The sequence below is a fragment of the Streptopelia decaocto genome (assembly GCF_964273445.1).
Source record: "Streptopelia decaocto genome assembly, chromosome: 11".
NCBI lineage: Eukaryota > Metazoa > Chordata > Aves > Columbiformes > Columbidae > Streptopelia > Streptopelia decaocto.
This window is the reverse complement of record NC_138666.1, coordinates 4,716,042-4,744,010: the sequence shown is the minus strand read 5'-3', so window position 1 is coordinate 4,744,010 and position 27,969 is coordinate 4,716,042. Positions and strand designations below refer to the sequence as shown.

The 27,969-nt window shown below is 40.7% G+C and overlaps 1 protein-coding gene across 1 annotated transcript; it reads right to left on the bottom strand.

Moving 5' to 3' along the window:
• Positions 1 to 118: 118 nt before the first annotated feature.
• Positions 119 to 26,547, bottom strand: LOC309444808 (uncharacterized protein; the record flags this gene model as incomplete). Its single annotated transcript, XM_082062936.1, has 4 exons — positions 26,409 to 26,547; positions 23,546 to 23,611; positions 22,454 to 23,439; positions 119 to 351 (listed from the first exon to the last, which is right to left on the bottom strand). The coding sequence occupies exons 3-4, from the start codon at positions 23,424 to 23,426 to the stop codon at positions 119 to 121; spliced, it is 1,206 nt and encodes a 401-aa protein (XP_081919062.1). The 5' UTR covers positions 23,427 to 23,439; positions 23,546 to 23,611; positions 26,409 to 26,547.
• Positions 26,548 to 27,969: the final 1,422 nt, after the last annotated feature.

The following is a 27,969-nucleotide window of genomic DNA, read 5'->3' as shown; positions in this document are numbered from 1 at the left end:
CTTCCAGTTTAGGAAGCAGAACAAAAATTTGATTAATGCAGATGAACTTGCATTGATTTTAGCAGGATTCATGAAAAATAAATAACCAATTAAAATTGTCAGAGCTAATGTGGTGTTGTCAGAGTGTTTCATTCAGAACTTCTAAGGCACTGGAGAACCTGAAGCTCAGGTGGTGCAGCAGTTTGCCTGGGCTGCAAGGAAGATGCCCATGGGACAGTCCCAGGTCCAGGGTAACCAGCCCTTTGGCTTCTGCTCGGTTTCCTGGGTTTCCTTGTGACTCATTCTCCTTTGCATGGATCCTGGTCTGTAATTTCTCCTGGATCATCATTCCAGTGCCTTCTTTCTTCCTGCCTGAGGAAGAGGAGTTTTTAAGGACCAGGAAACTGAAGAGTTACAGAAGAAAGCGTGGAACTTGGCTGAGCTAAAGGAGGGATTCTGGTGCATTTTGTCCCATGTCTGACCTGTAACATTAGCAGTTTTGGTGAAGTTGTCTCCAGGATGCAATGACTAGTCGCGGCAGTCCCCATTTGAGTTTAAAAGGATTAATAACTTAAGTAAGAACTCATTTATATTGCAGGCAAGTGAGCTCACCTAAGGCACGTATGTTGAAGGACTGAACCCAGCGAAACTTAAGCCTGAAACATCCACATCATTTACTATCAGGATACACTCTGTGCGGGTCCAGTGACTGGCGCAGACTCCAGTGATCTAATTCACGATATCTGACCACCACATGAGGGAGTCTTTAAACTGTTGGAAATCAGTGTGTGTGTGTGTGTGTGCATGCAGAGGTGAGAGCGGGACAAGGTATGAAGGGTCAACTGGTACCAGATGTGATTTTCAGCATTTAAGGAAACAGTTCTATTTTTGCTTGTGTTTCTCTCATCCCTTCTGTTTGGAAAGGTAGGGCATAAGGATGTGAAGTTCTGTTGACACATGGATTTTATTTGTTAACTTGCTACTAAATTAGAAATTAATTTTAAGTAGATCTATTACTTCCAACAAAGCATTTTTTTATTGCATTTGTTTGTCTAAACAAGATATTCCTGCTTCTGTGCTCAGCTGGTGTTAATGGGCATTGCAAAGCTTCTGTTGGGTGAATTAGTTTGGCGGAAATATGCTGGACTACAGTGGGCAAAACCTCAGGCCAAGTTTACATGTGTCACCAAGACAAACTTATTTGTGCCTTATTGACACCACCAGATAGTCTAAAGGTGGTTTAAAATGCAGACTCCTTTGATGAATTTCTCTCTGGTCCCTACAGATTTTCCCAATGTACTTCTGACCTGTTTAAACTATTTTATTTTCAAGTATCTGGTAGGATGAAGTGACATCTGGTGAGTTCTTGTAGCTTGACTTTGGGGCGTTCTGATTACTCTCTGCTAGTGAACATTCTGCTAGCTTGTTAGTTCAGAAATCATAAAACCTTTGAGAAACTAAACTTTGGTTAGAAACTAAATTCAAACATTTCTGTTTGAAGTTGGTCATTGCCTACTTGTCACCCCTGAATTTCAGACAGAAAATAGATAAAATAAAAAAGTATCTTAGGTGTGTCCATTTAGCAACTGATTATGGTAAGTAGCATATGTCTGACCTGTTAACTGTTAAGGTCACTAATTGAAATATGTCTTCAGTGAAAATTATGCTAGTAAAGTGGAAAGTATAGTGCTTTCACTAAAAATGATGTAGTTTAATAATGCAAGGGATGTGAATGGGGAAATATTCCTAAATGCCATAAATGGAGCACAATATAAGGCAATTCCTTATGGTGAAAATGAGAAAATACTCAGAGAAATAATTCCTATACAAGAACAATTAATTAATAATGGACATCATAAATTGGACGGCTAGTGTGGAGTATTTTGAAAGTTTATATTGATAAAATTTTTCAGAATGAGTCTGAAGAACTCCGTTCTAGCTTATAGGGCTGTTGAATTTAAAGGAAACGGGGTTGGGCTGTTGGTCACACAAGCTGCCCAAGGAAAGCAAAGTGCGATTGAGGAGTTGGTGATGGCTTCCTCGGGACCTTGTCTGATCTGCCCACGCCTCCTGGGACTGGGGAGAGAGAACAGCTCGAGCTGCTCCTCCGCACTGAGGTGAGAAAAAGGTTTTAGTGTCAGACTTTCAGCTGCAGAGAGTAAGAGGAAACCTTTACTTTGGAAAATGAGTCAAGCTGATTTTGGGTAAGGGTTTTTTGGTTTTGAGTTACCAGTATTCTCTGCGGGCGGTGCATCTGTAAAGGGTACAGAAAACCTGAGTTGGTTCCAGTGTAAACCCAAACACCTGCTTAAGATATAAAGTGCATCAGTTTGTGCATTGTTTCAAAGGAAAACGTCATGACTAGTAGTATCTGATTTTATACTTCTCCTTTTTCTCCCTTTTTACATGTTGACTCTTCCACTTATTTTTAAGCATCCAGTTCCACGGTGATTTACAAATGAGGTTGACACCTATATATTTTGTCTTCATTCATATTTCATTTTGTGAATTGTCATCTGGCCAATGGCTTCTGTATTTGAAAATGAACTGGACCTTGTGGATAAAATGTGCAGAACTAATTTGCCTTTAAAAGGAACTCCAGATCACTGCTGGCTCAGCAGAAGAATGAAGTCTTGGTGCTTCTGTATTCACTTAGGTTTGGTAAACTCAGCATGATCAGCAGCAGCACTGGGGACAGACCCTGCCATCCACACTGACGTTGGCTTGTGTTGTATTTTGTCTGTGAGCCTGTTGAGCGTAATGAGGCACCTAGCAGTGAAAGATGTGAGTAAGCTTGGTGTGATCCAGCCCTTAGCTGGTGAGGCAGCCACTATTGCAACACATAGTGAGAGCAAGAGCTCGGTTGATGTGATCGTGTGATCAGCTCCTAAGCCCAGTGCAGAGCTAGAGAATTTCTGCTTTTCAGATTTCAGAGACAGACCCTAAGGAGCATGTCACTGAGTGACCCATTTCTCAAATTCTGGGAAGAGGCACATTACTTAGTGCCATGCCAAAGCTCGAGTGTTCCCCACTGCTATTCTGTTTGTATTCATGGGAGATCCCTGTGCTGTAACATTCTGCAAGTGCCATCCTGAACATGTCAGAATAATAGTTCTGCTTGCTTTGCTGCTGCTGCCGTGCAGCCGCTTGTTGATAAGCACTGTACATCTCACTTGTCATTATAACGTTAGTATTCAGACACTGAGGGGCCTTAATTAATGACTTTGAAGATCTGGTCTTTTATAATTCATGACAGAACTTTAATTAAAATCAAATATATAGCAGTTGAACTAGCAAAGGATTTAAAGTGCACAATCTTTGATGGAGACAACGCTTCCCTCTGACCACTAGTGCTGTATGCTGAATGCAAATTCCATTTCATTACTGCACATTCAGAGAACAGAATGGGCTTTTTTGAAGCAGAGAGGTCCCTGTTGTTGTAGACTCTGGAAAAATGGTAAAGCCAAGGGGCCTGCAGTCATTTGATTTGCCCTTCTGTTCCCTCTCTTCCCCTTCTAAAATCCTCATGTATTTTAAATGTCTGTATTGATAGGGGAAAAAAAAAGACATAGATTAGTATGATGCTTCTATATTCATTTATTATTTGTAGAGACAGCATCTTAAAATGCTGTGTGTGGCTCAGATACTCCAGGATTCTTGTCAAGGCAGTAGGAAAATTCTGATTTCACATAAAGGGAAACTGAGGCAGTGTTTCACTCAGACAACATAGGGGAAATCCATGTATTTTTGAAGAGTTCATCCTGGTGCACCTTCAGTCACATCTCTTTCTGGCCTGTCTTATGGTAACCAGACTTAAGCAATTATGTAGCAGAATATATTGCTGTAGATTAACTCTGTTGTGCCAGGGAACATGGTTTTCTTATGACTGCTGAATTTGTTTCAGTTTAGTTGGTCTTGCTGAATCCCTTAATTCACCTGAATTTCTTATCAAACACGTTTTTTATCTAGGGGACTTGTATTGCTATCCCATTACTGCAGTTGCTTCTGCGAAGTTCTTTGAATGGACTTCATAGTCTTGCTGGTTACTCTGCCTTTTCAGGGTAAAATTTCAGAGGATAGTTGTGCCTTTGATTTTACAGTTGTGTGCTGAATTTTAAGGTTTATCATCTAGTCTGGTCTACTAAGGGATGGGTCTTCCTTTCTGTGGGATTAGTTGGTTACTTGGGGTTGCTAAGTTTCCCCGTCTTGTATATGGAGGCCGATCTATGATTTTACCATCAGAAACAACAAACAAACAAATAAAAACTAATGAACAAGAATAACTACCTGCTATATATACAAATGCTAATAAATTAAATGAAATTTACAATTTAATATAGCTAAGGGAAATTGGTCAATAAGCCACATCAAGATCTTTCAAAAAAATTGCCTTGAGAGGGAAATGAATAGCGGAAAAAATTACATTTGAATAAATAAGTCACTACACGCTGACAAAAGTTCAGAAATATCTTATTTACTAGCTATAGAAATGCCTTAACAGTAGGAAAATATGATTCACAATTTTTCAGCAGTTGCTGAAAAATGTGTTTGATAAATCTTGAACATCATTCAACCATCTTTACCTTTACAGCAGAAATAATTTCACAGTTATAAATGTAAAAATATAAATATGCCTTAAAAATATAAACTAACTTCCCTGGAGATGAGACATTACTGGATTTCTTCAGTGGTTGCTCTTGGTAATGTTGCAAAAAGTTTGTCTGTTTTACGTTACTAACTTTTCACATAGCATTTCGACCAACTGCTAAAATGACAATTTGTAACCTGTTGAAGTTTTATTCCTGGTCGCAGTCATGGAGGAGTTTGATCTGGAGTTTTTTCTTTCATTTTTATTGTCAATTTGCTATAGTAAACTGTTCCTCCTGTTTGATTATTTAAGGCTGTTTGGTTGGCAGATACATTTGTGTGAGAGTCTTCCTAGCACTGTTAGGGCTGGGCTGGGGTCACGTTCAGAACATTAAATCCAAGTAAATGTCACCTAATTGCAGACTCTCCTCTGGCTGAGCAGTATTTGGGGCATCACGCTGGAAAAGTTTTGGATTATTTTTAAGCTCAGATGTACAGACGTACATTCCATGTTTATACGAAGATTGTTCAGTTACCAGCTCTGTTTGAGCAGGCTTCGGTAAATCTCACGGCTTCCATTAAGTGACTTCCTTTCTTGTATAATTAGCTGTCCGGGTCAGCTGCTTTTCCTTTAACAAGACGTACGAGGTCACTGGTCCATCACAGAGATCTCAGGAACAGAAGCACAACCTCAAAGATGCCAAAAAGGAGAAAAATCTAAGGGCACCGTGGGAGTCCCAGTCGGGAAAGGGGGGAGGGTCTGCCAGCCCTGCAGGGCTGGACGGGGAATTGAGCTCAAAGCAAAACCTCCCTTAATGTGAAAACCCGGCCCAGCAGCCACACCTGCTTGTCCTGTACCCTCTGCGCTCCTTGGTAATGGGATGACTGCAGAAAGGCAGCGTTTTAATGGTCACTGAGAGCGCTTCTATAAAGGGGTTAAATTCCAACTTGTTGTCTTGCAATATTTTTATTACTCCTCCTGTGCTTTTTGTGAGCCTTTAATTTCTTTCATACCTGACTGTTGTTTGTACAGGGCAAATAAATGGCTAAACTTCTTCCAGAGGCAACTCGGTGGGCCATACAGCCTGTCTGCTTTTTCCTGTCAGGAAGACTGATCCTAGGGCCATTGCACAGGTTTTATAGTGGTTTTTGTTCTTGATTATAAGATGAAATTAAGCAATATTACTACTGGTGCACACAAAATCCTGATCACATATTTTTTCTCTGTTTCAAAGAATAAAGTGCTTAAAGTTTTACTCTGAAATCCAAACGGAGATTTAGTTTGGTTTTATTTCTGGGTTTCCTTTTGCCCCCTTTTTTAGCATTTCCATCTGTGATGGAGCAATCTTCCTGTTCTGGGAAGGGATATGCTTTAAAATGCAACAAGTTCTCTTGCTTTCAGCTCTTCACATTCAGGGGTTTTGAAACCTCAACAGTCAGGGTTAATTGTCCTTCTTGGCTTTATCTCTTGAGTAGCTTTGGGAATGGCAGTTGACATGTCACCTGAGACAAGACATGGTATTTCACCCAGACCACTGGTTACATTCTGGACACTAGGGAGCTTTGGTCCACTCCTCTGGTGCTTGTGCCTGCAGTCTACAAATCTCTCTCAAGTAATTCGCAAATCACAAATCTGTAACTTTAAAAATCCAACTTTCTATGTTTCTGGGAGGGAGGCAGGACTTTCAGGCTTCTTTGGGAAATGAAATAAGTGATTCACCATTTATTATGGCCCACAGAGATCTCACAAATTAAGAAAAGAAGCTTTTTTACACTCTTGGTCCAAGACCCAGTCCTCTCTCCCCATCAGCTCTTTCTGAACATAGCGATACGCAGCATTTGCTGCTGCCAGTTGTGTTTAAATTAATCTTCACCACATTTCTATGAGAACTGGCCCAGTACGTTTCCTGATGACAGAATTTAGTTTTTGCTTACCTTAACAATACCTGAGTTTGGGGAAGGAGGGCTCTTTAGGTGTCCCAGCTACTCAAATGCTTGCTTGGGTTTTGCATCATGTGTCCAATGGAGACTGTTACACATTAGTTCTCCTGGTTTTCTGTTCCAGGCAGAACAGGCCCAGATTTCCCTCCCAGAATTCACATTTTGAAGGAATATTGGTGTGTATGTTGCTCATTAATTTAATCTTACTGTGCTAGGCTATTTCATAGGTACATTGGCTACTATGCACAGAAACTTCCATTTTCATATGTTTCACTTAGGACCATCAGGCTCTGTAAGGTTCCCCAATACTGTGTGTGGAGCTGGAGCTGTCATTGCTTGGCTGGTCACATTTCAAGATTTTCAAGTTTTGATACGGAAGCAAACAAACAAACAAAACCCAAAGATCATACTCAGCCTTCTGCATTTAATTCTGAATAAGGAAACCTATTTTTATTGAAGAAAGATAAATCCCAATAATCTGTAATAATGGAAGTTACAAACTGCAGCTCTTGCCACAGTGTCTCTGTCCTAATACAATATCTCAGGAAAACCAGTCTGAGTGGGCAGGGTTTGTATTACTTTCTGGTTTATTGCAGATAGCATGAGAACTGATTCATAGCAAGTGTTTGTTATCGGAGGAAGAGGCAAAACTATGATGGGAAATTTGTATCTCTTTATTGTTGTTTTTTTTAAAATCTATGTATACAAATATTGCACCATGTTGACTTTGGTGAGATGGCAGTTTCTTCAAGATTTGGAAGAGAACTTATTTCAAATTAAAGGCTTCAACTGCCAATTGCTGCTTATTCTTGCAAAAAGTCTTACAGCCTAATTTTGACAAAATGCTTGAGCAGTTGTTTTTACTCAATAGTCACGTGAAACAGAAGAGATTAGTTTTATGCTTAAATGCTGAATTGGAATGTATTTGCTTGAAGGAAATGAAATGCATTTATCATTGCAAAGAATGTAAATTCTATACTGTCAAGTTCTAATGGGCTGAAGTTCAGTCAAAAGAATAGCACTGCTCATAAACAGTGTGAAGAGGAAAGCAGACATTATAGCAAGAAGAATATTTAATACCTCTAAATCACCTTTTACCCAATGAGTTCACATGGCTGTGTGCATAAAAATGATCAACATTTCAACACCTCTGTGAACTAAGCTGAATATCTCCTTTCTCAGATGGGAAAGTCAAAGCACAAAGACTTTGAATGATTTATCTGCATGAATTGGTAGCAGAGCTAAGAATCAAATCTTGGCTTGGCTCAATCTGCCATGGTATTATTGCTCATCCCAGCTATTCAGTCATTTATACTACACAGAACTGACAAGCTCTGTCATTCAGCTGGATAAAAATAATTTTAAAATATGATTTCAGTACAGCTTTTACTCGCCATTCTCCAAATTCCTTTTATAAGAAGTTTTCCCTTTTCTCTCCCATGATATCAAGCTTTGAATTTCATTTTTACTGCATTCATTCTGCTTCTAACTTCCACCAAATAGTAAGTTTGGGCTGGCCAAGTCAACTTGTGCAGTGTTAGTACACTACTATAATAAAAGCGTGAATAGGCAAGGCTATATGGAAAAATCATTCCCCTCTTACTGGCATATAATACTAGTTGTGAAGTCTGTTACTTGCTTCTCACTCTGAGAGCTATACAGCGATGTATATTTAGAAGATGTGTATGTAGTCCCCTGAAGCATGGGCAGAACCTTTTATCATACAACCCAGCAATGCTTCCCTCTCTTCCAGCCCCCGTGGGCTCAAGGTGCTGCCTCTCCTCTCTTCCCGTTGTGAGTCATGAGAATGGATTTTTCACAGTTCTTTCTGTGTAGAATACACTGCTAAAAAAATTTTGTTCTCCTTATGTAGTAAACTGAAATGTCTAGATCCTAAGGAAAATTGCATAGCTAAGAACCTTAACATTATGACTTCTTTACAATAAGAACCTTCGTGTTTTGACCAAGAGTTTTTCAAGTGTAGTAAAAGAAATAGCTGGTGTTCCACTCCTGAAAGTTTTGCTGGTGGACTCCTCCTCTCACAGACCTCAGAAGGTTGGCCATGCACTTCACTGGGAAACAGGACAGGGTCCCTTACTTTAAAGACCTTTAATTGCTTTCAGATTTCTATTGTATAGAATCCAGATGCTTTTCTTACTCCAGCTGTCTCTCACACAATACCCACATGCATATCCTACTTCCAGTTTACATGCTGCAAGTAACTTCTTCTTAAGTGCCATTACAGTGAGGGAAATGACTATAAAACAATGGCACTTGCCCTATAGACCTGCTGCCCATGTGTCTGACGTATCTGCTTACCTAATGGAAATGGGCTTTTATTATTGCAAGCAATTAAGAGACAATATAGTTGTGGAAAAGTAAGCTGGTCTTCTGCTCTGTCTGGCACATTAACAGCATCACTCTTGGATAAATCTCTGTTACCTGATTTTTATTATTGGTGATGATACTTGAGCCCTCAGGATCGGACTTCTGATTCCAGGTTGCATTTGTAGAGCTGGCAGCATGGAAAAAAAAGGAGAAAAGAAAACCACTTGCTTTGTCAATTGAGTAGACTTAGCCTGGAAGACATTGAGAGACACTGATAGTTCATGAAAACACATTTTCATCATTTTTACATTCAAACAAAGTTTGGAGGGGGAAAAACAAAAACGAAGAGTTGTTAATGGTGTTTGTAGAAAAAATATATCAAGGTATGAAAGATATCATGATGGATTGTGGGTCTTTCTTTTTAAAAGGTGTGACATGCTTTTACTCTGTTACCTATTTTATGACATGTTTCTCCTCCAGGACATCAGCCTCACCTCATCGTCTGGCTGCACACACCTGCTCTTCTGTCTGCCCCTCCAGCACACTCTCCAGAGGCACAGCTTGTGCTCCGCGTTCTGTACATACCCACCACGGCAGTTCTGGGTACCATCGCGCTCTGCTTCTGGTTACTTTACTACAAGACACTTCTGTGACCAGCACTTTTTAAAATTGAGTTTTTTATTGTTGTCGAGGTCATAGTACAAAATAATTCAGAGATTAATTAGTCGTTTCTGCAAATTTGGTCAGAATGTTTAGCACCAGCTGTAATAATGAAAGCCAAGCTGTCCTAACTCTGAAAACACGGAATCAAATGAACTTTGAGAGGAGCTGGGCCATTGCAGGATTCTGGAGATGCCAAGAAATACCTGCTGCATCTTTGCTCTTCAGCAGAACTTCAATATGTAGAGTTAGAGTTAGAGTTACAGTTAGAAGGCTTGTTTGTTTGTTTTTCTGCCTGGTAATGCAAAACAATTGTCAGTGCCATTTAGTCAGCAAGTTCAGCTGAGGTTATGGTGGCAGAGAAGCCAAGGATGGTGAAGTGTGTCCTAGAGTGTAATAATGACACCTTAATTTGTGCCTGTAATATCTGGAGTAGAGGAAATGTTACATATTGTGCTGGAGATCACTGTCTGTGGTAGCTGAATGAATGAAACATGGGGATGACAGTAATGTGAAAGGCAGGTTGGGAAGTGATCCCAGCTATGTGTGAGCAAATATGAACAGAGAGAGTAGAATGTGAAAACCTACATTTTTAAACCTACCCATAACAATAACAAAGTGAAAAAGCACAAACCATGGTGCCAGGTGTTTCAAAAACAACGCAGCATGGTTAGGGTGTGATCAGAATAACACCAGGTGCTTTTTTGTTTGGTCTCTCTGGCAGTATCTGGGAAAGAACTAAATAGTCAATAGGATGATATTATAAAATATCCACTGTGCTCATGTGGCTTGTTTGACTTCCAAGAGGCAATTTCTCTCCCTTTGTAAATTGGGGAGCTACCAGCTCCAGTATTGCTGTGTGGAATGGTGAGTGTTGGTAATCTCTCGGGGGTTGGGAATCCCTCTCAAACAATGTCCTTCTGGTTCTCACCAGGAGCCCCAGCATGTCCCGCAGCTGCTGCTGGCTCCTTCCCTTCTGAGACCACTCCTTGGGGTTCCACTGCCACTCCTCTGGTTCTTTGGCATCATTCTTTTAAGGCTGACTCGTCAGGAGTCCCCAAAATTTTTATAAATGGAAAGCTGGTTTGTTTGTGTTTGTCTGAGAATTCCTCTGGGAACACGGTGGATATATCATTAATCCTGGAAAAAGTTTGAAGTGCAGCTTTGACTCCCGGTAAATAGCATTAGGTTATATTTCAGTGGAACAGAGAGCACAGCATAAAAGCACTTCCTCAAGATGTGCAAAAAGAAAGTTGCCAACTCTTAGTGCTGTCATTTCTCCCCTAGGAAGTACGGGTGATGCTGAAAGGGCTGTACCATTTAGGTGTGCTCATTAAATAGTGTGTTCAGCTCCTTTGCAATGGACAGTGTTACAAGCAAATTGTGAACTCTTAGTGTCTTCTTTCTAATGCATGATATTCAGGAAAAAATACAGTGCCCCACTAGTTAGCCTGGTGTCTATAGCAGCTTCAGATATAAAGCAGCTGACAAAATGTCAGTTGATACAGTAATGGATAGTTTCCCATGGACTACCAACTCTTTGCTAAGTACCAAAATTCTTTAGTGAGACATGAGATCACTGGCTGTATGACTTGTTTTGTTATCAGTATTAGAATACTGCCATGCTTCATTTATGAATATTTGCATAAATCAACACATCTCTTTCTTTAATAGGGTGCACAATGCTAAGACCTTAACTTAGGCTAGAATTGCTTCTTTCCTCATATTTTATGGAGCACATGAACTTGATTTTTAAATTTTTAATTCTAACACATCTTATTAAATGTGCAGGCATAGAGAAGCACCACCAGTCAAAGACATCATTATTATATGCATGGAGGGTTATCTTCTGCCTTTCTACCCTCATCATTCATTAATGATGCACAGAGGCTTGTCATTTGTCTTTTCAATTCTTTTACCTTATTTTATTGCTCATATTTTATGACACATGGAGAGCTCTGTGGCAAGCATTCATCATCGGCCTTACATATCTACAGAAATATCATCTCTGTTAGGCCAGAAAAAATACCTTTTGTTCTCTTTGTTTTTTTGCTTATGAACTTAGTCTAACATCACTTTTGTATTGATGCTGTTTCTTTCAGTCTTTAATTTTCTAAGAAAACTACTAACACAGCTCTGAAAGAGAAGCTAACTTACACAGCCTCACCTTTATCTCATTTCATAGCTGCTCATATAACCCACCACACACCAGGTATATTAATCTGAACCTCAGTCTTAACTCCAGCTTGCCATTCAGATCGTGACCTTAGATGTGATTAAGGTGCTGCTTAGTCTTTGTATAACTGGCAGACAGAAATCTCTTGTGCCAACTGTGTTGGGTGTGTGTCTTCTCAAGGCAAGCTGTGGTCCACTGGGAGCAGTGAGGAGACTATTAAAGCAGTTGTGACTTCTACGTGCCACTTCGGAAAGCCGCCCAAGATACTCTGATCACAGAGTGTTTGGAGTGTTTTAAGTTTTTCAAGTTCAGTTTAAAGAGCTTAATCAAACTTTCTGACACAACTGGCACACATTAACATTTTTCAGCTGTAAACACACAAAACCAGGAATTCTAATTGCCAGTAATTAAAGTGTGTGGTTGGTTTTGAAATGTTTTCCTATTTAGAAGAAGTCTGAAGTGGTACAGCTCCCCAGTGACATTCCCAAGGAGACAGAACCCTGCCTGAGGCTGCCTCGCTGCCTCTCAAAAGGTAACAGGGAAAAAGCTGGGCTGTGTACTCATCTTGCATAAACATTTGAGCTGGGGCTACTGTTGTGTGTGTTCAGAGCAAGAATTTACTTGGGTGACTCTTTTTACTTAAAAAATTAATTACCTCACCATGCAAAATATCACTTACTGCCTGATATGACATTTAAAAGGATCCTGGTGTGCATCAGTTTTTTGCTGAAATGGTTCAAGAGCTCAGAAACACAAACCCATACTGTCCCAGCAGAATGTGGGTGGCTTCCATTGCTTTATTAAAAACATTTACAAATGAAATGTTCTTTGGACCAGAGCTAACCCTGAATTACTCTGAAAGGACCCAGAGACCTACTAGTTAGGGGCCAAGTTGTGTGCGTTTCCTCCGGGCTCCTCGAGTGCAGGGGGAGGCAGTCCTGCCCGATGCTTCATCCAAATGCTGACTCTGGGAAACAGGACGGAGAAGTCTCCTGGGGAATATGATACACTGGAACTGTCTCCGCTTCCTCTGGAGCATCTGGGGCTAATGACTGCTAAGAGGAACTTGATAGGGGGCATAGCCTAATTTAATATGGTAATTCCTAGATTTTCATGATAGCTTGACAAAAGCCACTGCTGCTTTTCTCTGTCCATGCGCTCACAGAAGATTCTTGCATAATCTAGCTTGAAAAAAAAGAGCAGGGCTGCTGAACCAGGGCTTGGCAGTGCATTCTCTAGGGATGCACTTGCAAGTATTTTTGCTTCTAAGAGTGGTATTTCTGGTGGCCACATCACAATTCAGTTTTCATGCGCTTGTCTTTTATTATCTCTCATAGGGTTTCTTGATCTTTCTGTCTCTTCTAGTCAGTTCAAAAATACTCTACGAGCAGCTTTCTTGTGGTATCTTGGCACTTCTGTTTTCAGTTTCAGCTATAGTGAGGAAGCCCAGAAGGAAAAATGCCTTTTTTAAAAAAAAAAAAGTTAACTGTTTGGAGCCTGAATTGGTTCAGGAACTGCAGAACAGGGTGATGTTTCTTACTCTATCTGAAGACTCAATTTGAAAAAATCAAACATAATCTAAAGTTTCTGCACTTACACCAACATGGGATCAATTAAAAAGACTTAATATTTAGGTCATGAAAATGTGTTCCATTACAGTACTAGCAAACCGGTTACACAAGCAGAACCTTCTTTTACAGGCTGCCCAGTCTGTAAGTGCACACTGCTTTAGGTTACTGTCATGCCCGTGCACAGAATGGGTGAGACCAGAAGCAAACCTTAGGCAAGAGGCATTATGGAGCCACCTGAGCTTGATACTTTATGTGCCATCTTTTATTTCTGCTTCTGCTCCGGGCCAAAGAGTTGTGCTTGCGATACAGCAGAAGTGCTATAGTTCACATGCGTACTAGGACTATGATTGCTTTCACTGTAAATGCCATGTTCCCTGTGGATGCATATCTGTGCCAATGAGATGAGCAAATACACTAAAAACTCATCTGACATCCTGACAAATGGAAGAGAGAGTAGTTTACCAAGAAGATCAGGTTTATAACTAAGTACTGCTAGAGAAAGTGTCTTGGGGGATTAAATTAAAACTGTTGAATTCCAGTCACTTCATTATTCTAAGACACGTAGTAAGTATGTGTTCTCCAGAGTGTCCATTTCCTCTGGCTCTGCACCATCACCTGTCAGGGGAAAAACATTAAACTGGACGCACTTCCATGCACCATGGATTGGAAAAGAAAGAGAATCAGAAGCTTAATAAAGTGTTTATTGCCTACTAAGAAGAATCAATGCACAACTTTTTTTAAAAAATTGATTTGTATTTCATTTTGCATTCTTCAAACAAGGGAGCACAGGTTATTGAAAATACATGATCAGACATTCAGCAGTACTTTGGGTCACTGTGATAAAATGACTCAGGTGTTAGGCTACTTCCTTTGGAAAAGTGTTTCACAGCTGAATAAACATTCCTACAGGAGTCCTTCCTGCAGTGCTTTCATTCAGAGGACAACTGAAAAGGATCATGGTCCCCCTCATTCTCTAGGACAGAATCATACGGGGATCTTTGGCAAACAACACGAAGGTGTTTGGAGGGGAAAACGAGAAAGTCTAAATGTGTGGGAGAGGAAATGTGCACGGAAAATTTATGCTTTTGAAACTAAACCAGACAGTAGTAGAATGAAAGTAAAATGTCCATCCTAATGAAGGCAGCTGTAGAATATCAGACAGATGGCAATTATGCGATGATGATGTTTTCATTTATACTTCTGCTTCCAGAAGATCCCACTTGTAGGCAGAAGCCATTGAGTAGCAACACTAAATACTCAGACACTAATCCTCCACTTGCAGTCAAGCAAATTGCTTTTTAAACAATAAAGTCTTGGAAGACCAGGCCTCTAAATCTCCTACTTAGAGCTTTTCCATGGCATTTTTCAGATTCCAACTCTGACACTTCATATTCCAGACCAGAGTTCCCCTATTAGACTTCCAGAAACCCACGGAGTAATTTTACAGGGATTTACTCAGGAAGCAGCTGTGCATCTGCCCCAGCTTTGCACAGACAGGTTGTAGCTCTGGGGCTGGAAGCAAGTCCCTGTGAGTCAGAGCAAACTGCTAGAAATACAGGATTACACGGTCTTGGTAAAAGTTGTTTGCAGCCAGGATCCAGGGGGTGTCTGCCCTGCTTCTCTTGTATCCCAGGGTAATGAAAATTTTTCCACTTAGAGTATTTTAATGAGCATAATTGCACACACTTGCTCTATGTGGTTTGTAATGCTCTGACTTCTCGTCTCATGTTTGCAAAGCCACAAATCAGAATGCTATTTTTAGATGGAGACACTGTCTTGAATTCATACTGAGTATAAATATTTATAAGAATACAGAGCCCAAATAATTCAAGAATGTTAAATTCATCTAAATACTTCCAGCATGTGGGTGAAGTTACTTTTGGCAAGTAAAAAAGGTGAAAGTTAATTTCTTCATTCTCTTACAACAGAATTTGCTGAAGTTACAGTTAATATATATTTTCCAGACTTGTGTTTACTTAAAGGTCATCTATACTAACAGCAGAAAAAGAGACGTTCTAAAGATTTGGTGTTGTAATGTGTTTTGTGTCCTCTGTGTTAACCAATGCAAGACAGTTTTCTCTCTGAAGGCAGCAAGTGCTAATGAAGGCATCACAAGTGTCTGATGTGATACCAAGAGATCTCCATGTTTGTCACATCCAGCTGTGAGTGACTTGCAGACACTTGTGCCGTACGCATCACCTGGAACCGTGTGTGACTGAAAGGCATTAATGCTTCCACTCTGGAGGTATCCGAGTCAGGTTTTCTTCTGAAAAAGTTCCTTGCTGAAGTGTCAGGAGAAAGGACCCATGCTAAGTGTTAGCAGACAGTGTAAGTGTGCGTGGGATTGTGACACACTGACATAGGGTGGAAGAAGGAAATTGCAACTTACTTTCCTTGTTCCAAACTTCACATTAATCCAAGACAAAAAGGACTTTTACCCCACTTACATCGACAGCAGATGTACACATAGGAGTCTCATACATGTGCTGTACCCAGCGAAGGGGATACGTTTAGAGGCAGATAGTGCTACCCCTCGGTTTTCCAAGCTCTCTTGTGACCCAAATGCTACATTGGTAAATCTCTGCTTCCTTTGGCTGCACATGGTCAGAGTTCCACATTCCACATCACTGAACCATGAGGAGAAGATCCAAGAGCAATGGCTGTTTATACCTGCCAAGCAGGCTGTGTTTTCTCAGGTGCTTGAGTTGCTCGTTAAGAGCTATAGGTCTGTGAGCTCTTAAGAAAGCTTCTTAAGAAAGATTATGAACTACCTCAAAATAAGGGTGTCGGGGTGAGCTGGCTAACTATATGTCATTGGCTTGCATTAAGCAGTGAAATACAGCCTCTGCAGTTGGTGTTCACAGCCCACAGATGAGGTAGGAAATGTTAATGTCAATTAATATGCATACAGTCATGGTGAATAATGCCAGATCTAATCCTAACTCTGGTACTGAAATTATTGGGTTAATGCTAAACTTAAGTTCACAAATCAATCAGTTGCTGTTAAAGTGGTCTAAAGGCATCCTCCAGCTCTGGCAGTCCCTGAACCACTGACTCTTAAAAGTTTGTAAATTTTGTACGAAGGAAAATCATGCTATGTGCTTCTTGTCTCTTATGTTCTTCTCTAGACAGGTACTCCTGACCACCAGGAACAGCCATGAAAGAGCTAGATGGGACTTCTTCTTTGAACTAGCATGGACTTTCTTAGGTTCACAAACTAAAGACACCCACTAGGCTTAAATTTAGGTCCAAGAAGGGGTGAGAATACAAGGGTTGAGAAACAGGAAATGCCTCTTGGCAAGAACTTGGGAATGTTTTTCTATGTGTCCCAGAGAATTTCTTTGGGAGTGAGTGGCACCACTTTGGAGAGAGATTCCATTTCTCAGACTTAGCAGAAACCCACCACACTTGTCTTTTTAGATCAAGATCATTTTCTGCTGTACCAATCAGTAAATTGGAAGCAGACCTGAAAGGACAGCTATTCTATACTATATTGGTTCGAGAGAAGCAATCTGCCCTAACTGGGCCCCTTTAGGCTGGCTTACAGGCTCAGCCTTACACAGGCACTCAGATCTCCAGCCTGTAGAGCTTCCCTGGTCGCACTGCAGTGGTGGTGGGGTGTTGTACAGCAACTGCATCCAATGCTCCTGCATTCACTAGGGCAGGTCAGAGGGGCAAGAGAAGAGATCAACTCTTAGTTTTTGGACATGCTAACTGTTGTTAAGAAGTATCATTTTTTTTCTAGGGAAACGTAAAGGTCAGTCCAACATCACCCTGAACAGCTGGCCAAAATGTACTGTTTGGATTTTGAGCTCCTCAAAGCATGGATTTTATGTCTTCATTTAGCTGCAAAATGCTTTTCAACACCCTATTAAAAATGCAGACATTTATAACCTCTAGCTGTTCCATTTGTGCTTGTCTAACCATAAACAAAACATTTCTCTCGCATCCCTCATTCTCATCCTTGTTCTTATCCTCTCTCACTTGTCATTCAGACAGGGAGGATCGATGGTCTTTTCAGGTCTTCTATGGTAAGACATGTTCTGACTCTTCTGCTTTATAAGCTCAGTGAACTTAATGAAGAGGGCCGTGTAGCACGGGCAAGAGATGAGTGAAACAAAGGTCTGCCTTAGGGCTTGTAACTGTCTGCGAGAGAAAAGCAAGCAGGTGAACTCCAGGTGTGCAGCAGAATGATGATCCCGCTAAGTATTCTGCTGTCGAGCACTATCTGGGTTGCAACATCAAATAGGAAAAGGAGCAGTCACCACAAACAGATGATTATAAAGTTGTTTTATAACTGCCTAGCACAGCTTTTAGTAAATTAGCGAGAGATCCTTTTCTTTAATGCTTGGTGACACATGCACAAAACCCCCAGTACATCTGATTTCTAAGGCTTCAAATGATGGCATGTATTCTCTGCCATCCAGAACATAAATAAATATGAAAATGCCTCTTTATCTAATACTGATTATGGTCTCTGTTCTAAGCAATATGGAGGAGATTAAAGCCTGATGCTTCTGTGTACAGCCTAAGGCACTCTCACAGTGGGAGGACGGCGGTCCCCTTGTTCCATGTACTGCTCCAAATTCCATAAATGTCTCTGTCGCTGCTGTCACCTGCCACCATGTAAAGATCAGTCTAGTTGTCTGCATCAGCTTTGCTAAGTGCTTGTTCTTATTAGCCTGAGCAGTGACAATTTGTTATTGCGGGCTGCTCTGGGACATTTCCCTCTCCAGAAGTACATGGTTTGCCAAATCTACATGTTATTGCATTTGTCTGCAGTGCAGACCGCTTGTAAGCATAAAGCTAGATTTTTAAACTGGAACACTTTGTAGCTGTAGGCCAAATTCTGTTCTCAGTTACATCTGATCAGATCAAGGCCAGCTTTTAGTCATGTTGTACAAATACCCCCACTCCTTCAGTCACAGCAGAATAACTGTAGGCAGAATGGATGACTCAGCCTTGGGTGTCTTTTGTTTATTGAAATATAACAAAACATCTTTTCTATTCATTTTATTCATAGAGCTTCATATAAGCATTAAAATAATTTAGCTGTTTTGAGCATCATTTATTTGAGCATCATTAAAGTCACTTACAAAAACAATCACATTATTTTCTGGGTAGAGGATAACAGGGCTAGTTGATGTAGCAAACCGAACACTTGTGGAGTCACATGTGTCATAGGAGGCCTCAGGCAGCTGCATTCCTGGGGATGAGTTTTGGCTAAATGGGTGAAACTGGCCCAGCGAACCTCATGGAGGCACATGAAGGTTGCACATTGCCAAGAGCAATCTGCTGGGCTGTCTGCGGTGCATCCTTAGCAATGCAGGGGGGGAAGATGTACTTCAAATTTCCATGCCTTCTCTTGCTACCTCCTTCTCTTAAGAAATAGAACAATTCTCTTAGAAGGCAACAAAGCACTGATTTTTAAGTGGACAAGACACACGTAAACCACATGACCAAGAACTGCACAAATGGCTCCGGTTCCTGCCATCCCTGTGGTCACTGACAGGCTTGTTCCTTCCAGCTGTGCTGTCCTCTCAGACAGGGCCATCCTTCCCTAAATCGTCTGCTGCATTAGGTCCTCAGCTGGTGTAACTCAAAGTGAGCTACATTAAAGTCAAAGGGAATTCAAATCACTTGAGCTACCTACATTTGCAATGGCTGAAAATCTCAGTGACAATCTGTATTTCAAATGAAGCTAAGGCTTCTTTCCCCTTACTCTCAAAAGGTTACGTTTGCTCAGGAGGAGTTAGTCTTTCTGAATGCTGGAGTGCACCTGAGTATTTCTTGAAGGCATTATCTACTGCAAAGTAAGTTTTATTCAATAATGGTTATCTTTTAGTTTGAGTTTTCCTGTGTGTTTCAAAGACAACATGACTAATGCAGAATTTTTCAGAGTGGTTTTGATCTCCTTATTCTTTTCTCCTGTAAGAAAACAAAAGACACTAATAAATCTCTATTATAGAATTTCATTTCAAACAGGAATATTTTCTATTTTTGCTTTAAATGCATAGCTAGTGGTGTTCGGTTGCTAATTGAAAAAAGGTTTGCTTATGTTTGAAAATAATTAGTGTCAATATCATGTAGTGAAAAATTTTATGAAAACGAAAGTACCTAACATATCTTCACCAAAGTCAGCACACTCTGCTAGTTTATGTTACTTAAAATCTTAGTTTCAAACATGTGTAGCAAGCACAGAAATTAAGTAACTAGACATCTTTCTTTAAATAGGATGCAATAGGCTTTATGGATCAGCATTATAGAACTAGCTTTCTCATACCTAGTATGTCACAGCCAAAACTGAAATACAAGAGAAGAGGTAACTGCGTTTGTGGGCCTGTGCACTTTTGGGATGTCTCGGTGATAAACTGATCTGACCATTTGGTAACCTTGAACAAACCTCAGAAAGTGAATACAAACCTCTGATGTGGCAACTTGAAAATCTGCAGGGTTTTTTCGTTAGGTTAATCGATTATTTTGAGGTGTGCAAGTTTGGTTAAGGATAGGTAGTGATTGTGGTGTTTCTTTAACACACTTAGATTGAGCCTGGGCTTTTTATTATTACTGTTTTATATTGTAGTTGTGCCAGGACACCCTGGCGGTACTGCAGACGCTCCATCTGGACTTCTCAGCATTTGAGAAGAAAAGAAAACAAATGTGTGGGATGGAATGTTTCCTAATGAAATATAACATCTCAAGTATTTTGTTCCTGTTTAAAAATTTTATCTGGTAGTGGGACTTGATATAATCTCACCAGAAAGACTTCAGACAAAGCAGCTGATTCTGAATCCATGTGTTTTGATGAGCAGTTGTTCCTCATTTCCTCTAAGCAGTTTATTTGGGTTACTTGTAATTATGAAGAGTATCAAGACTAGGCTGATCTTGTGGGCAATGTAAAAGATTCTATGAGGAGGGGCTTTTTATTTTTTCCTCTCTCACTGCTTCAAGCCTTGACATAGACTCATCTGCCTTCAGCCCGTTGGGTCTTCAGGAGCCAATTTGGCTCTCTAGGCTTGTGTTTCTGTTGAGAGAAACTTATAATAAATTACTTCAGGATTTTGGGAAGCACAAACGTAACATGTATTTCTAAATGGCTGTAAGGGACTAAATACTCAGAATGAAGTGGGCATTGCTAGGCAAGCAAAATGGAGACAATTCCTGACTGTATTTTCAGTTTTACTGTACATGTAAGGGAAGACCTGGTCATCTGTGAAGCCAGCTTTACCCAAACCACTGTCAGTAGTTGTCTATCTACAGTTGTGGAGCTGAAATGAGTACTTTTTGTCAGCTCAGTTTGAAAACCAGAAAGTCTTGAGAGTAGTTCTGGTGTTGTCTTCAAAAGAGTCTTGAAAATTATTGTGTTGCTATTAAGTTTGTAATTTGCAGTGTATTAGTATTAGTTTCTGCTAAACTTGGGGTGTGGATTTCTATGCAGGTGTACAACATTGCTTAGTTTAACTAGGAATGACTTCAGGAGTATTTTCTGTGTGGTTTGATAGTGGGTGTAGTGTGCATTGAGATGACTAGCATGTGATGCACAGCTCATTCATTTATACGACCATTTAAAGTGGTTGTGCCTGAATCCAGAACTTATGAAACTTTGGAGATGGAGAGAATTTGGGAACTGGAGTTTGCCAAGTTCCGAAAGTTGACAGTTGCTAACAGTTTTCTGAGTCTGAAGAAAATTCTTTTATATTTTTTTTAAGCAATAAAAGATCTAGTCTTGTAGCTGTGGAGTCAATTTTGGTTGGTTGGTGGTGTGTGTGGGGGGTGTTTGTTTTGTGTGTGGTAGGGTTTTTTGTGTGGTGTTTGTTTGCTTTTCCTCCCTGTGCTACAAGCTCATTCAGGGTGAAGTGTACCTGGAAATGTATAGAGATTATGTGGGTCACCTGTATCTTATATCTGAACAAATCTGGTGCACTGCAGCAAAAGAGATCACAGATGTCTTAATCTGAAACTCACTAACTGCTGGGGATTATTTTTCTTGCTGTGTTTAGTTTACAACTTAATTGTGTGGACACTTGATTTCAGTTTAAAAATATAATAACTTGTATTCCCTAGCATATATTCGTCCTTTTGCCCACCAAAAATAGGTTATTGTGCAGTTCCTTGAACACAATGGTTAAACTCAGAAACACAAATCTACTATAACCCACTCTCCATTAGTTTTCTGAAAGTATTAATCAAAAGTCCACTGAAATCACATGAGAAATAATGCTGCAAATCATTCTTCAGACAAAAAGCAAGGAAAATAAATCACAGCTCTTCTATAATACTTCTCTATATTTAGAATATTTTTTAAAATTTATTTTAAGCCTTTTGGGGATATAGATGAATGCCAGTACAGTTTGGGAAAGTTAACCCACTCAGTCCATCAAAGCACTTGACATGACCCTTGTGATTTTTTTTTTGCATTTTCTTTTATTGCTGTTACTGAGCAAGTAATAGTTGTTTTCTGAGATTTTAGATACCAGTCTGCACACTTTATATCACCTGTATTGTACCTTTACCATTTTTTGCTTTTTCCATGTGAATCCATTTAGATTTGCACATTAATGTCGCGGTTGAGACGGACAAACGACATGGACCAAGTTCTTTCAAGATGAAAGTAATAGGTGCCGTTTATTGCTACAAGTGCATTTTTATACAATTCTATCAGTTCACATGTCTTTTCACTATTGGTTACAAGTTACAGCACTAACATCTCATTGGTTGATTTTGCTATCATCCATGTTATTCTTCTATCCCCTTCTCTCTCACGGGTACACCTCTCCTCTCACAAGTACAACTCCATATCTCCGGATACTCTTTTACTCCCATCCTTCTCAATGGTAAATCTTAATATCTTCAAGGCTGATCTCTACTCCCATATTTTCTGTCAAGGATTCCACAGACCCGCTGCAGTTTCCCACAATTCCCCCTTTTTGTATTTGTGCTAAAAATGCTGCCCTCATTGTCCACTGCAGGGCCCTTTGCAGCAGAGAAATCATGCATGGCAACATTAGTAACACAACCACAACAATCATCAAAAGGATCAGTCCTGTTTTCACTACTGATAACAACCACCCTGAAAGCCCCCAGCTACTAAACAATTTATTTAAGTAATCCCATCCATCATAAACTTGTAACTTTTCCACCCCTTCTTTCAACAATTGTATGCTTTCATGAATTGACTCAGAATGATCTGACAAGTTCATACAGCACATACCATCAAAATCTTCACACCCGTGCCCTTGAACTAATAACAAAAAATCTATTGCAGCTCTATTCTGCAGTGTAGCATGCCTTACAGAATCTACATCTAACAAAAGTCCACTTAAAGCCTTAGAAGTTCTGTTAGTTTGCTTAGCTAGCCAACATCCTAATTTTTCTAAAGTATTTAGAGATTTAGCTGTGCCAACACCAGGTACAAGCGATCCTACAACCCTTAATCCTGATCCCCAAGAATCTACTCTGTCATCACATTTTGACTTATATGCATGCAAAAAACGTTTTTCCCGTGTCGCTTTTCTGTGATCTACTATCATGGATACATTGGGCATTAAGAGAGTTAATCGTCCCAAACTACATGGTCCTCCAACAGCATTAGAAGGAATTCCTGGCCAGGCTCTCTCTCCACAGATCAAGAATACACCATACGGGAGTTTTCGGGGTCGCTGTCCCACATTGTTAACAACACCCCTTGGATTCTTCTGCAAGGCATTGCACCAACGAGTTTCATTTCTGTAGTCATCAAGGATAGCATTAACATTTTGCAGTCTTATCCATTCACGCTTTAGCATATTGTCCTGGCACTTTTCACAAACCAGCTGGATACAAGCATCCATGGGCACAGATCCCAACAATTCCAGTTCCTGTGGTTCAATGTCTATTTCCGGGAGACAGTTAATCCAAAGTGCCATGTTAGTATTATTACAGTTTGTTGCAATGCCTCTGCACCGACCACTATTTTGAAACAGTTGTGTGATGCTGCTGTAGTCATCAAGGGGGGTGCCAACCAAGCATGTGTGGAACGGGTTTTCCGGAGATGCCATAGCTAGGCATATGGAGTCCTGGCCAGTCATGTTGGCTAAAGTAATCCACATGTTAGTTTTTGTCTGTGCAGGCATCCACGATGAAGCAGCTGCAGCAATCATCATTAGGAAGGCAACACAGGTTTCACATTTCACGCAGGCAACCATTGTGGTCCTTGATCTGTAGAGACACAAGCATAGCCTCTCCCCCAGGTTAATAATTCATGTGGACCCGTCCATTGTCCTGTGCGCAAATCCCGCACCAACACTTTTGCCCCTGGACCCACCCTTTCTTGAGCCACTAAAGAGGAAAAGTGACATAGAATGGGTGGCATCTGGGCATCATCAGAAACCTGCAAAAAGTTTAAAACATATGTGACTTTAGCCAAGCGTGCATCAGGTGGTTCACCCAACATTCCCCCTTTTTGTTTTAAAAGAAAACACTTGAGTGTTCCATGAGCACGTTCCACAATACCTTGCCCTGTGGGAGAATGAGGAATACCTGTAACATGAGATACTCCCCAGAGCTGTAGAAATGAAGCAACTTTTCAGGATACATATGCTGAGCCATTGTCTGTTTTTACCTGTTGCGGAACGCCCAAGAAGGAAAATGCACGCTGCCAATGACGTATTACATCTCGTGCAGGTTCTGCAGTATGAGCAGTGGCAACGATAGCAGAAGAAAAGGTGCCTATAGAGACATGAACATACTTCAAACGCCCAAATTCAGGTACATGTGTAACATCAGTTTGCCAAATTTGCAAGGCTCAAAGGCCACGGGGATTGGTACCATAATAAGTAGGAATATGCTGACCTTGACAATCAGGGCACGCAGCAACAATAGCACGTGCCTCAGAATTTGAAATGCCAAAGTGTCGTCTCAAGGCACGATAGCCTTGATGATAGAAATGATGTGACGCTATTGCCTGTTGTTTAACATCAGGAACAGGTCCTAAAGTCACTGCTGAAACTAGAGAATCTGCTTTTGCATTTCCTTCTATTATGAAACCTGGTAACGTAGTATGACTTTTAACATGCATGACATAATATTCATGATGACGCTTCTAAATTTCAAGCCATAACAGTTTTAAAATACCAAATAACTTTTCATTAGACACATGTCCCAATACAGCTTTATCCAACCGTTGTACAAGCCCAGCCACATAAGCAGAGTCTGTCACAATATTCACAGGGCCAGGAAAGGCCTGAAACGCCATGGTCATTGCTCTAAGTTCGACCACTTGTGGTGATCCTTCCTGATATTCTACTTGATGTTGCCACTGTGGCCCATCCTTCCAAACAACGGCTGCCTTGCCCATCCTTCCTGATCCACCTCTAAATACTGTAGGTCCATTTACTGGGCTTGATTGATTCAATTGCTTCTGACCAAATCTTACCTGACTGCCTAATTTAATCACTGGATGTGAAGGCAAATGATAACTGATTTGACCCATATAATTCATCATAGCTGCTCGTAGTGCAGAACTATTAGCCATACACCACTCCAAATAATCACTTTGCACAGGAAGCATGATCGTTTCTGGATCTCTTGCCATTAATTCCATGCAACGTAATCTGATTTTAATAATTACCTGAGCCACCAGTTCAAAAAGACCTGGGGCTGCCTTTTTTGATTTGGCTGGCAAAAAGACCCACTCTAAAATATGTAGAGGATCTCCCCACTTCTCATGCCATTGTGCGATCATAGCAAAAGGAATGCATTGATCAATCAAAACAATTGCTTGTACAGACACTGTCAAATCAATTCTCCATACGTGCTTGCTACTGATTGCTTGTTCAATTTTCTCGATTACCTGCTGTGCTTCTGTTGTCAAAGTGCGAGGGGCAGAAATATTAGTGTCTCCTTGCAAGAGATCAAACAATGGCTGCAATTGAGAAGAGGGGATTCCTACATAAGGCCTTAACCAATTGATCATTCCTGCCAATTTTTGCACATCATTCAGTGTTTTGATTTTTACTTGCAGTTTTATAGGTTGTGGTATCACTGTCTGATCCAAAATTTTCATGCCCAAATAAAGCCATGACTGTTGTCGTTGCACCTTCTCAGGTGCAATAACCAGCCCATACTGATTTAATGACTCACGTGCTTTATTTTCCATTTCACTCAATTCTTGTGGAATTGCTGCGGCCAACAAAATGTCATCCATACAATGACAGCAATACTCTGATGGAAACAAAGCACGTACTGGACTCAGAGCTTTTGCCACATACCATTGACATATGGTAGGTGAATTTTTCATCCCTTGTGGCAGCACTTTCCAATGATACCTTTTCGCTGGCTGTCCATTATTTACAGATGGAACAGTAAAGGCAAACTTTTCCATGTCTTGTTCTGCTAAAGGAATCGTAAAGAAACAATCTTTCAAATCTATTACAACAATTTCCCATTGCATTGGAATCATTGTAGGAGAAGGTAAACCTGGTTGCAAAGCTCCCATAGTTGCCATAACCTCATTAACCTTTCGTAGGTCATGTAATAATCTCCATTTTCCAGACTTCTTTTTGATAACAAACACAAGAGTATTCCAAGGGCTATGTGAGACCGCTATGTGTCCCGCAGCTAGCTGTTCCATCACAAGAGATTGCAGGGCTGTAATTTTTTTCTGATCTCAGGGCCACACATACGTACGCTTCTCCTCTATTCCTTTTAACTTTCCAAGAAAGTGTCGCGGATCCTTATCCGTGTCAGATAGTCTGGACTTGGGAAGTTTGATGAATCTTTAGTAACAGGGGGGGTCGGAGTAGTACTTAATCTTGCCTTTTCCTCCGAATCTGGCCCAGGAGAGCCAGGAAGACCATCTCCCTCCGCCAGCTCTGCCTTATCCTGTTGCTGTTTTAACTCTTTCAGAGTATCTAATAACAAGAGCCACGTTTTTAACAGTTCAGTTGCTTCCTTGGACCCTTGGGTAGCACTATCAAACAGTTTATCTCCCAAGTCCATCCATTGTGACACACTAAATGCTGTCACAGGATTAACCTCTAAACCTTGTGCTTTGCCCCATAGTAACATTTTTCTTAAAGTCAGTTCCGGAAGGCTAACACCCCTGCTTCTTCAGAAGCAGCTTCCATGTGGATAATATAGTACCCTCTTCTTTAGGTAAGTTTCCCCCCACATTCCCGGTAGCTCACCTACTCCTTAGCGAGGTGTCTTTTCAACGATCCGGATCTTTGGCAGATCTCCTCGGCTGCTCTCATCAGCTGTACCGGGCTCCGTCTCCACAGCTCTTCTTCGGCTGTTCACAGCTTCACGCTGTCTCCTTGTCATGCGAGATCCTCTTCAGGCAGGATGACGTCAGGGTCACCAGATGTCGCAGTTGAGTCGGACAAGCGACATGGACCAAGTTCTTTCAAGATGGAAGTAATAGGTGCCATTTATTGCTACAAGTGCATTTTCATACAATTCTACCAGTTCACGTGTCTTTTCGCCATGTTATTCTTCTATCCCCTTCTCTCTCACGGGTACACCTCTCCTCTCACAAGTACAACTCCATATCTCCGGATACTCTTTTACTCCCATCCTTCTCAAGGGTAAATCTTAATATCTTCAAGGCTGATCTCTACTCCCATATTTTCTTTCAGGGATTCCACAGACCCGCTGCAGTTTCCCACATATTAATTACTGTGTTGTTGTGCATTATAGTGCAGTTGTATTACTGAGCTGCATGTTAGAGGAGTTTAAGTGGCTGTGATGGGTCTTTTTTTTTTTTTTTTTTTTTTTTTAAAAAAAAAAAAAAGGGAAGATTGTATATTCAAAAATGAAAAAGGGGGGAGGAAGGGAAGACAAGTTAATTTGTCAGATGGCCATATCCATTAAGAATATCTGGGTATTTCTTTGCAACTGAAACTAAACTCTAGGATTTTGAATACCCGTGCATGTAACCAGAGGAAGTGAAGCCAATAAATTGATTTAAACCTAATAGTTCATGAGAAATTTAAACCCTTCTGAGTTTACAGCATGAAGATGTCCTCCAGACTCCGGTCAGTGCAGGTGATGACTGTCCCGCAGCCCACGGAGCGGTTTCTGCCCCTACACCAGCTGCACGTACACGGGGATGGCATTTCCCCCCTGGTCGCGTTTTGATTTTTTGGGTGGGAGCCATAAGATGGTGTTTCATTGGGAAGGAATGTCCTGGTAGGAAGCTGCTTGCGGGCACTGTGCGACAAACATCTTGCTGAATAAATTGCTGTATGCTCGCCAAAATTGCAAAGCAATTTAATGCACTGCTGCAAAGTGGGGAAGTGTTAGAACTTTGTATTATCAACAGCAACCAAACAAAAAAAAGGAGTGTGAAGGAAATTAAATGGCACTTTGCCATGACTGTTCACATGTGAAGGGGACAGAGGAATTGAGATGTCGTATAATACCTCTATACCTTTGATAATTGGCCAGTACAACTACAACTCTTTCTCCTCTGAAGTTGGGTCAGTGTGTGACAGTTCAGGGTCCTGTAATGGACACCTTAAACCTCAGTTCTGTTTAACATCAAATCCAAACTCTGTGATTTAGACCTGTCTTTGGGCTTCTGGACTTTGTTATGTCAGCCCATCAGACAATTGAAGTCAGATGGGACTTTTTCTGGTGTAAAATTAGTATGGGATAGAGGGATTTAGTTTATCTGCAGAACTATTTTATATGTATCCTTGACTTTAAAGACGGGCCATCTGTAAATATTTTACTGCAGCACAGAGG